The sequence below is a fragment of the Protopterus annectens genome, chromosome 13.part0 (assembly GCF_019279795.1).
Source record: "Protopterus annectens isolate FY-2018-M chromosome 13.part0, PAN1.0, whole genome shotgun sequence".
In the NCBI taxonomy this organism is placed as follows: Eukaryota; Metazoa; Chordata; order Ceratodontiformes; family Protopteridae; genus Protopterus; species Protopterus annectens.
The window spans coordinates 125,047,375-125,059,695 of NC_056747.1; the positions used below are offsets into that span (position 1 = coordinate 125,047,375).

General features: G+C 36.8%; 1 protein-coding gene across 2 annotated transcripts in view; it reads left to right on the top strand.

Annotated features, from left to right (window-relative positions):
- Positions 1-2,293: 2,293 nt before the first annotated feature.
- Positions 2,294-12,321, top strand: part of CIB3 (calcium and integrin binding family member 3) — a 152,437-nt gene continuing 142,409 nt past the window's right edge. The window contains exons 1-2 of one of the 2 annotated variants that reach the window (XM_044090704.1): positions 2,294-2,644; positions 3,383-3,417. In XM_044090704.1, the coding sequence (XP_043946639.1) occupies positions 2,594-2,644; positions 3,383-3,417 (86 nt within the window). In that variant the 5' untranslated portion in view covers positions 2,294-2,593. The remainder of the gene's footprint in view (positions 2,645-3,382; positions 3,418-12,321) is intronic. The other variant, XM_044090705.1, reaches the window with a different exon arrangement.

Here is a 12,321-nt window from a genome sequence, read left to right on the forward strand (position 1 = left end):
AAAGATATTTTTAATACCCACAGTCTTGATGCATCATCAGAAAATAAATACTCCCTTTACATAGTACCAGTAACTTGTCTACCTCATTTGGCCTGCCATCAAAACTACACAAATTCCCCGTAAACCTGCCATAGAGGTCGACCACAGGTTCTCACTCACTAGTAGCTCGCAACACATCTGCTCACTTCCACTTCCTCCGAAAAGCAAGTGCTTGACCTCCCATTACCCTGATCTCCCGTAACTCATTACCCTGATCTCCCGTAACTCATTACCCTGATCTCCCGTAACTACATAACTCTCCCAACAAGTAAACCTATAAAACCGTACTGCCCTACCAGAGCCCTAACTCTAACCTTAAAATAACCACCCACTTCCTAACCCAAATCCTCTCTCGCTTACCCTAAAAAAAACCTCAACCCTAAAGTGCCTGATCTCTCCCTAAATGTAAAATTCCAACCCCCAAACCTAAAGTACACAGTCAACCACTAATATTAAAACTCCCTCCAGCTCCCTAATCCCAAAACTCCCTTCCTGATCTCTAACCCTAAAACTCCCTTCCTGATCCCTAACCCTAAAACTCCCTTCCCGATCCCTAACCCTAAAACTCCCTTCCTGATCTCTAACCCTAAAACTCCCTTCCCGATCCCTAACCCTAAAACTCCCTTGCCGATCCCTACCCTAAAACCCCCTTTCCCTAACCCTAAAACTCCTTTCTCACTTCCAAACCCTAAAACTCCCCTCCCACTTCATAAACTTAAATCCCCTTCCCAAATGCTGCCCTAACCTACACTGCCACCTGTCCCACTTCTTTCCCCATGACTTCTGCACTTATCTCATTCGAACTTGAGTTATGTGTTTGGATAAGGTGTGGCAGAATTTCCCATTTGCTTAAATGTAAAAGAAAAACATAACTCTACACAATGCACATGTGACCCTTACACACACAACCCCCAAAAAGCATTGCCAGCCTAAATTATCTTCCTGGAAACTAAATCAAATTCATTCTTACTGTAAAGAAAAAAGTTAAAATAAAGGTGAAAAAACTAAATAAAACACTAACTGCAAATAGCCAGTTAGAAAATGGCATTACTTGTAGAAATGGACCTAACTCTATCTAAATTAACTAAATTTTATAATTATCTTAAAAATAAATGTTACCAAACTATTAAACTACATAATATTAATGACAGAAATTACAGGAGAAAATTTTCTGAGAGACTGTCTAGTCATAACAATTTGTCACAAACTACAATTAAAGTCAATGGGGAACACTATGCTAACACATAAAACACTAAATGATATATGTGAGTCTGTTTTGTATGATGCATGAAGGTCTTGTACTTAGGATTAATCAGCTTTGTTCATCACTTATCACTAAGCGCATTCCCTATATATTTCTTGTATCACTCATGAGCCCCTTAAGTATCCCCTACATAAAATATGAGAGTCTGTATATTTTCACACATGCATATACATATTGGTATTGTACAGTGTGTGTGTGTGTGTGTGTGGGGGGGGGGGCATACCCGGTAACGCAATGAATTTTGCAGTAATAGTAGTTACATGAATGTCAAATGTAAGTATGAATAATACAGAATCACACACACACACACACACACACACACACACACACACACACACACACACACACACACACCTGTACTTAAACTTCAATCTAGAAAAATACAGGTACTCTAAAGCTATAATTAATAAGGAGGCAATTACTTTAGAATCCAAAATATTTGTTATACTGGGGTTTTTAAGGTACTATGCATAGCTATATGCAGACAGACAAATGTAAGACTACAGTGGGATTATTTCTGTATGAGAAACAGACCATATATGGATGTGTGATTAAAAAATGTGAGGAAAGTAGCAGCTGTCCAAATGCAATGAAACAATATATGATATAATGAAAAAATATATGATATAATGAAAAATCATATGATATAATGAAAAAACATATGATATAATAAAAAAACATATGATATAATGAAAAAATATATGATATAATGAAAAAATATATGATATAATGAAAAAACATATGATATAATGAAAAAATATATGATATAATGAAGCAACATATGATATAATGAAAAAATATATGATATAATGAAACAATATATGATATAATGAAAAAACATATGATATAATGAATAAATATGATCTGCAAAGTTAAAGGTGTTAAGATATATGCTCTTACAAGCACAGGTCATGTTATAACATGCAGTCAGTGACCGAGGTTAAGCAAAGGGGCAAACTGCTCCATTGCTGTCTTGAAAATGAAGTTGAAACCTGAGTCGTAAGAGAACATGCGGCAGGCAGAGAGCAGCAAGCCGATGCATTTCTGCAGTTTGAATAATGCTGGATGGAAGCCCTTTTTAAGCCTAAGCAGTTTCTATTCAGATCAAAGAATCGATGAAATGCCTCTATTATAATCCTGAAATACGTGAAGCAGAGGCAGAGGTAATATGATCCTTCCTATGTCAGAAGCCCATTGTTGTAGCATTTCATATCTCAATATTCAGTGTTACTATAAAGACAGCTGAAAGGGACATGCTAATGGGACTGAGACTAGAATTCACATACCAGGATGGGCAACAAACAGACCATATTCACACCAGAACAGCTAGATGCATACCAGGTATGAAAGCCTTTCATTCTGTGCTTATATTTTGAAGCTGAGTAGAACAGACAAGGCTTAGAAATGGCAGAAAGTGCTATGAACCTGAATAAAACACAATGTGACATTCAGGCGGATTACTTTCTTCTTCTAAAACTGCCAGTTTAATACAACAGTAAAAAGGGAATTAACAGCATAGTCTTTCAGAAAAATAAATGTTGTATGAAGCATACGAAATAATGAAAAATATGAATGACGGCCATGACCAATGACTCGCATAAGCTTACTGAACTATATCTGTGTTACCTTGCAAGAAATATAACAAAGATTACAGAGATCCGCACAGTGCTGGCATGCATTACATGATGTAAATGAATAAATGGATTATTTATACACATTGAAATCAGTGCATTATTTAATTTGTAAGGGCTTAATACTGTACACTAAAAACACTGATTACTATAGCCACAAATGTCTTACACACACACACACACACACACACACACACACACACACACACACACACACACACACACACACACAAACTCTTACAATTTATAAATGTAAAATGTATTTATGTATGTATGTATGCATGCAATGCTGTCAGAAACTAGCCAGGACAGCCAACAGTGAAAAATCAGCACTTGTTAATTTCAATTTTTTATGTAAATACCAAGGCATGATGAATTGCTTTTAACAAATGGCTGCCAAAATGAGTGAGAAAGCCTCATAATATTCACTTTATTTTATTCATTTCAGGATTGCACCTTCTTCACAAGAAAGGAAATACTAAGGTATGCCATACATTTTATGTTTAATAACATTTTCATGACAATTTTATGTAGCTAACGAAAATCTCGATAATAATTTTGTTGACAGTTTTTATTTGCCCATTGTTAATACTAAAAATACTAAGCATAACTGTGTTTTTAACTGTGTGATCAACAGATTTTTTTCTGCTTTGCAATGTTATGCCTGAAGTTTGTTAGAAAATTACCTGAGACCACACTTTCTTTGTTGTGTGCCACTACCCTATGCCTTAGTGAGCCAAGCAGACCAGGGTCAGTAGTCTAACCATTCAAATGACCAGTGAGAACAGAGGGGTTTAGATACTTGCATTCCTGGAGTCAGTTCTCCTGTAGTTGTAATGCAGGGAATAGAAGATGTGCTCTATTCCTTCATAGATAGATGTGATGGGCAATGGCATGGTAATAACATAATTATTCTATCCCGTCACATAGGGGATGTCGGCACAGAGCAGTACATGATATGTACACATGCCTGCTGCTATACACATGCTGCCCTGTTGTTACCGAGCTCACACAATAAGAACATAGTTTATTATTTGGATGTTAAAACCTTCTACACCTGACCAGCTGTGGTTATATCAAAGCTCCTTCCTGAAGGCAGGTTTTCAGTATCACCAACGGATCCTCAAGTCTGTACTGGGGGACTGACAGTGCTTCACTGATCATAAACCTGTTAGTTTCATCTTATGACCTTTGTGATCTTCCATCATATTGCATGCCTTAAATTCCTTAAAAAACTTTCCCTCTAAAAGTTGTTGACAAGCTAATTGCAATCCCTGGAAAAATGCTTAACTCTTGCAGTTATTCTAATGTATGTATGTATTTTGTTAAATATGAAATGTGTCTAGGAATATATAGGTCATTTTTTTCACGGGGGGAGGCTAATCCAAAATTTTGTTACAAGCAAATAGTGCGGACAACAACTTTTTTAACGACAAGGAAAAAATCAAGACAATACAGTAAAGTTATCAAATAAACTCTGGCAAAAACATTCCTGAGGATGACCCATGAGACAAGAAGATACAGATGGGTAAAAGAAGTAAACAACTATTTTTCAAGTTAGAGCACTGAATATTAATGAACGTACTACACATGTAAGTAATTTCACAGCTCTTGAATGATACCTGCTGGAGTTTGGCTCTCAGTAATTTCTTTTGACAAACTTCACACAAAGCATAAATGAGATCTGTACCAGTTTTGAGGATTGCTTGCATAAACCCATGAAGTTGTGATCTACATATACTAAACAACTAACTAGTCTAAGGATGACTAATGGTTTAGCATATGTAAATGAGCTTTACATGTAGTTATTTTTCACTGAAATTGTTTGCATTTCTGCTGCTGTTCAAATCATTTGCTTAAGTACTTCACTAAAATGATGTTTTCCTGCCTGTCTGCAGTACATGACAGAACACAGGGTGGTTTTTATTTATTTTCAGCATTGAGCACTAAGCACATACAGCCCTAAGAAGTAAACTTGTAGATAAGTACAATGAAACTGTCCACGATTTTGTCTAAACCTTGCTCCCTCGATACCTGCATGTTGGTTTCATTGCAAAAACTGAAGATAGTCAGTTTTGGAGAATGCGTCAGCATAGTGTACTAGTAGTGCATGACAAAACTGTTAACCTTTAGGTCACTGTTTCGAATACAACAGAAGTCAACAATAAAAGAAAGCCATGTTTTTTTTTAAATTTATGAAATAGGTAATGTACATTTTGAGTCATTTTCAACAGAAATCCATGCAATAAACCTCTGTCATGTAGTTTAATATTTTGGTCATTCTCACATGAAGATCAAAAATCTACAATAATATGGATGCTTAAAAAAGTTTTGATTTACATACATGTGAAGCAGCTAGTACTGTGACTTGTTATGCCATATTTCTGTCTGTGCATCAATTTTCTAGCAATACCAACATCCACACTGTCTGAATGTACTGTACTTTTAAATGGACAAAGGCTAGTAAAGAAAAATTCAGTCCACTGACCTTTTAGTGACATGCAAATGAGAGAAACTAAAAATGGACCGTTAAGGGGATTTAAATTTTCACTCAAAATTTTGTAGTACAAGAATGCCACAACTGCTATTTTCCAGTCCTAACGCCATTTCACAGTAAGGACATGTACTGGGACACTGGCCAGATTCTTGAGGTTCTAAGATTCAGCCCATTTGGTGTCTGTACTGTATACTGCTTTAGATAAGCCATTTGTTCATTATACTGATCACTGCTGCAGTAGCCTTAGCTACATGGCTTATATCCTGCCCGGGAAATAGCCAGCAAGCTTCCAAAGGTTCAGGGCACCTTCCATGTACCCAGACTGTCTGACAGCTCAAACTGAACTGACCAAAAGACAAGTGTGGGTGCCAAGCCCTTCAGAGCTTTACTGCCACTGAAGAGTACGCATCTCGGAGGCTTTCAAGGATAGGCTTGTGACTTTGTGCTGTTCCTTTGCTGAGCAGATAAGTTTCCTTTGGGGGAAAATAATTTTGCTTATTATCAATACTTTCCTCTTCATGGAAGTTATTTTAAAGTGAAGAGTTTCTGTTTTAATGGGCTGGCATGAGACTGTGCTGTACTTTTAATCAGGAGTGCTCTTTTTTCCTGTCAGTTTAAAAGTTTTTTTAAGTAACCGAAAATAATTTTTTCTGCGTAAAAATTATATTTAATTTTGAGTGGGCTAGCAAAGTGTTTTAAAGGGCTCTTTACTGTATTTGTAGGTGGAAAAAGTGACTTTTAAAGACTTTTTTATTTTTACCAGCATTTGCTGCTTGTTTTTCCTGGGAAAGGGGCATTATTTTTGTCTTGACCACAGAACAATCTGTCAGTCCTACAGTCAGTCCTTCCAGCCACAATAAGAAAAAGCTAAGCAAACAGCCTTTGCCACCACATCATTCTAGCATTTGCCTCAGCTACAGGTAGGTGACTCTACTGTGTCCATTAGTTGCACCTCAGACCACTCAATTTTTACCCAGGAGCACTCTGATGCAGTACCTACAGCCACTATGGACTGGGGTTAGCCATGTCCTTTGCGGCTCTTGAGGTCTCCTTAGTGGGCAAGGGAGAGCCATTCTTGTCAGTCCTGGGAGAGGAAACAGAGAAGCTGCTGCTGCTGTCGCCATTAACTACAATTTGTTTTTTGTGTCTTTCGGCTTTTTCCCGGTTAGGGGTTGCCACAGCGGAACTCCGGTCCGCTAATGATTGGTAGTGGATTTTTACGTACCGGGTTACCAGCCCTGATGCACAACCTTCAACGAAGGCACACCCCATTCACGTATGCCTCCACACAGAAGACGTTCTAGCTGAGAATCGAACGGGACAACGTCTTGCTGTGAGGCGACAACGCTACCGCAGCACCACCACTGCCATTAACTACAATGTTGTTCCATTTTTCCTGTCAAAAAGAATTGAAAAACTAAACATGTATCTAAATTTACTACATTTCCACAAGACTGGTATTGTTATTGTCTGTGAAACATGGTTAAAGAACAATGACTGGAAACCAGTTCTGTCAGGGTATAAATGTTTTTACTGTAACACATTCTAACAAAAAATCAGGTGGAGGTGTTATGATAGGAATCAAAGATGATTTTGAGACCAGTGACTGTTACATGTTCAGTGATAACACCAATAATATAGAGTAGACTGTGTAACTGTGACAATAAAGACAAACATGGAACATATAACAATTGTTGGAGAGACCACCAAAGTCAAGCACAGATGACCTAGAGGAAGTCATACATTTTTTGCATGAAACACAGGAGGGAAGAATAATATTAGCTGGGGACTTTACCAGAAACAGACTGGAATAATATTGATTCTACAATGTTAGTAAGGAAAGTACTCACAGCGTATATTCAGGAACAACAACTGCTTCAGCTTGTAAAAAAAACTACCAGGGGAAGGAACATACTACACATTGTTTGTGTTCCCAAAGAAATTACTGTAACTTCAAGTCAAGTTTTACCACCATTGATGTGCAGTGATCATGGGGTTATAAAGGTTAATTTGTTGCTAGATAATTCTGTCAAACTGAAATCTAAGAAAATGCACAGAAGTCTAATTATAGATTATATGGAAGCAAAACAGTTACTATATAAAACTAACTGGAGCGAGGTGTTCGGTGGAAAAATTGCAGATGGAATGTGGAAAGTTTTGAAAGAGAAATTGAGTGCAAAAAAATCAAAAAAATGTTTAACAACAGGATCTAGGTATACAGCATCAGGCAGATATATTTCCATAAGAACAAGATATCTGATTAAGGTGAGACAAAAAATATAAGAAATGGAAGACAGGTCAAACTACAACTTTGAAAACTGAAATAAACAAGCTGGACAAACAGATTAAGCACTGTGTGAGACAAGATCAAGAAAAATTTGAAGAAAATTTATATAAAGATATTGAGCATAATAAGAAACCTTTTTATAGATGCATAAGATGTGGAAGGAGTAAAAACACAAATTGGTAAACTGTGTGCAGATTCTAAAATTTATTTTCAGATACAATAGTTTATAGATATATTTACAAAATGTTATGCAAAACAGTTTGGCTCCACAAAAGGGATGATAAGTTGTCCTAGTGACATCCAGGTAACCCCAGATACTGGAATCAAATTACATTATATTGAAAAAGAACTGTGCAAACTGGAACCAAATAAAGCACAGGGAGGAGATGGAATTAGTAACAATGACCTGAGAACACTTCAGCAAGAACTTACAGTGCCATTATATCTATTATTCACTGGGTCATATAAATACGGGGAGATTCCCCAAGATTGGAGACATGCACTTATTAAACCTGTTTTTAAGGGAAAGGGAAGTAGGACAAACCCAGAGTCATATAGAACCTTAAGTATGCTTTCATGTTGTGGAAAATAACGGAGAAGGTAATATTGGATAAGTTATTGTCAGAACTGGATAGGTTGGGACTTGAAACCATATATCAGCATACCTATGTTTTAAGCAGATCTATTACCACCTGTTACCTGATGTTTATAACAATATAATAACAGCTATGAATGATAAATTTTGCTGTGATGTGATTTATATAGATTTAAATTCAGCATTTGACAGGGTCATACACATAACACTGATCAATAAATTAGTATAGCTAGGTATTAATGTATTCTTGATTAGATGGATAGCTGCATGGCTTCCAAATAGGACATGGTAAGTATCATACAGCAAATGGACAGACAAAAACCTTGGTTACAGTCACCTTGGTTACAGTCAGGGTGTCCCACAGGGCTCTGTCCTAGACTCTTACTTGTTTAGATTATATCTTTCAGACCTAACTTTTTCATCTGAGGTGTTCTACAGTCTGTATGCCGATGACTTGAAATTGAGTAAACTGATTTACATGTCTTACAGATAAGACATGTCTGCAAAATAACTTGACTAAATTGACCATTTGGGCACAGGAGAATAATATGTGATAAATACATCAAAAACTAAACATATGAGATTTGGTAAGCATAAACTGAAATGTGAATATTTAATACAGTGATTGAATCTGTAGACTCATTTAAGGACCTGGGTATATGGGTAGATTCAGCTTTGAGTTTTTCTAATCATATCAACCAATTTGTTAATGATAGTTATAGAACTATAGGTTGTATAAAATATTTAGAAAGTCTAGCAAATCAAAAATAATGAAGTCATTGCTTGTTAGTTACATTAGACCCAAACTGGATAACAATATGGAAAGCCTATAAGAAACCAAGCATGAGTAAACTGGAAAGAGTACAATGGAAATATACCAAGGGCATCCGTGGATGTGAAAATTTAAGTTATTATGAAAGACTAAAATACCTGAACTTGTACAGTGTCTCTTACAGATATCTACGAGGAGATCTTATTCAGGTATATAGGGCATTTAGGGACAACTACCTCTGGGAATGTTTGGGGTTAACAAAACGTACTAGAGAATCATCAGACAACCTCTGTAGGAGATTGCAACAAGAGTGTGATGCACTAATGGCAGAGGGACTGTATACTGAAAGGCATAATAATGTGGCGAGACTGTTACACTGGAGATTGTGCATTCATTATGGTATCAAAGTGGCTGAAAAACACTAAAAACATGAGCCACAAAGCATCATAGAAAATGATGAAGTTTATATCACATGGGATCACCCATTACCAGCAGTACAAAAGATAGATGCTAGAAAACCAGATATAGTGGTCCAAGAAAAGAAGACAAAAGTAGCATTGATCATTGAAATCACCACACCTAGTGACTACAGTGTCTTGCGTACAGAGAGACACAAAGTCATAAAATACCTGGATCTGCAGGCAGAAATAAGAGCCATGTGGAAGAAAGATACCCAGACAGTTCCAATAGTAGTAGGAGCGAGTCTTATAAAAAAGAATTTACAATCGTATTTAGATATGTTACTAATTCATGTAATACCGCACGAATTGCAGAAGGAGTCATTACTGGGCACATTGCACGTGCTGCAAAGAACACTTTTGGCTGACATCAAAGAATGAAACAATACTAATTTCATGAACTTTAATCATACTTTGACTTAGGAATGGGGTCCATTCCCGACATGGTATTAGAAACCCAAAAGACTTGGAGAAATTAAAAACAAGATCCTATAGGAATGCAAAGTATACTAACTGGTTCTCTGACAGAGTAACTGATGCATAGAACAGCGTAACAAATTACATTAAAGCAAGTACTAGTATAGATATTTTAAAAACAGCCTGGATACTTATTATGGGAACAAGTGTTTTGGTATATTGGCAAGCTAGAAGGGAATTAATGCCCATGCTTGAAATATTTGTATGTATGTATGTAAGTAACTCCTCCTCAAATTTCCTTAGACAGGAGTAGTTCAATGGGTTTGGCTAATGATTTAATTCAGGCTACTGATCTTTCTTGTGAAGTAGTTTCCAGTAAAAGAAAGAGGGATGCTGCCTTTCCTGAAGATACAAGATTCTGAATCTGAACAAGAGGATGAAAGGACAGATACAGAATTTACTCATCAGAATTCTGATTCAGATGCAAAAGAGAGCTCAGTTTCTGACTCTCTCTGTTGGGGGAGGGTTCTCTTTCTCTGAGATTATTTTTGCAATGAGTCAGTGTTTTCAGTGGGAGGACACTGAGGTTTCTCAGCCCCTCAGAAAATACTATGAGCTGTTATAGAAGGAATTTCCAGAACTTGCACCCATTCATCCAGGTTCTGTCAGATTTGGAGGATGTGTGTGCTGCTGCCTGCAATTTTTACTGACAGTCAGCCAGCTGCCCCTAAAAAGGCAGATAGGATGTATAAAGCTCCTCCATCTTTTATTTTTAAGTTTTTATACACTCTTCCCAAACCTGACTCTATAGTTTAATCATTCTGCTGCTTCACATTTACCTAATTTCTATCCTCCTTTCTCTGATAAGGATGGGAAGATAATTGATAAGTATGAAAAAACTGTAGGGTTTTGTAGGTTCAGAATTTTGAAAAGTCAGGCTCATATGTTAAGAATTGTCCTGACTAACTGTGAAAGTATGGGGAATGTGTTATCTGCAGCTTCTTCTTCTGGGGGAAACTATTCTTTAGATAATTTTTTTTTATTGTTCAAGTCACTACTACTTGTATGAAGTGTGTTTAGAACTGTTGACACTTCTTCAGGGCTCCGACCACTCGTATTGATTTGAGGAGGTTTGCATGGCTGTGTTCTCAGAACCTTCCACCTGATATTAAAATGAGATTTTAAATTCTCCTTTGAATAGAGATTTAATTTCTGGCTCTTCTGCTGCAGAGGTGATCAAAAAGTGTGATGAAGGCGTTAAGTTGATACAAGGAATCTCCAATATTTTTCAGCGCTCCTTTTCCAAATTTTCCAAGTGATTCTTAAACTCATGTTCCAATTTTAGTACAACACAAAATAAACAGTCTAAACAAAATCCAGGTAAACATATGTTTAAGAAGAAATGTCAAAGGGATTCCAAGAAGAATTTTGAAAACTCCCAACATCGAGGACAGTCCAATAAGTCAGAATGACTATTTAAGAAATGTTGTTCCTCCCTGGCAGCACCTTTTTTCAAGAAAGTCTGAATCTCCACTTTTCTCTTTGGCAACAGATAGTTTCAGCCAAATGGGTTCTGAAGACCATTCATCAAGGTTATAAATGGCAAGGGAAGAAATTCATCATTCCTAGGGGCTAATTCCTCATTTTCCAGACCAGACCAGACTCTTATTTCTTCCCATCCTTCATCAGATGCTATCCCACTTTCTCAGATGAGAAAGGGGTTTTATTCAAGGATGTTGTTAGTGCCAAAGAAAAACATGCTTGGAGACCAGTTCTGGATCTTCTTTTTTAAACCTGCTTGTGAAAGTGCCCAAATTCAAAATGATGTCACTTCATAACCAGTTACATCTTCCTCATTCAAGTTTCCTGGCCACACTAGATTTAAGAGATACTTATCGCATTTCTATTCATCCACACTTCAGGTATTTCCTAACGTTTTGTGTGTCTGGATCATATTATCAATTCTCTGTATTACCCTTTGGACTATCCACTGCACCAAGAGTATTCACAAAGTGTCTGGCTGCAATTATAGCTCATTGCAGGCTGCAGGATATCCACATTTTTCCATATTTAGATGATTTGCTTTTCTTTGCAGGGTCTTTTTCAAAGTGTCGGGTATCTCTGTCTCATTTGAGAGACCTCTTACACAAGCTGGGATTCCAAGAGAACATTTAAAAGTCTTTTGTGAGTTCTTCTTACAACATTGTGTTTCTAGGATGTCAACTAGATACCACAGTTCAAAGAGCTTCTCTTCCGACGGAAAAAAAATAAGATCTATATATAGATTTATTTCTAAGGTTTTCCACTAAGACTTCAGTCACTGCAAGGGAATAACTCTGGACTTTGGGTCTCATGGCTACT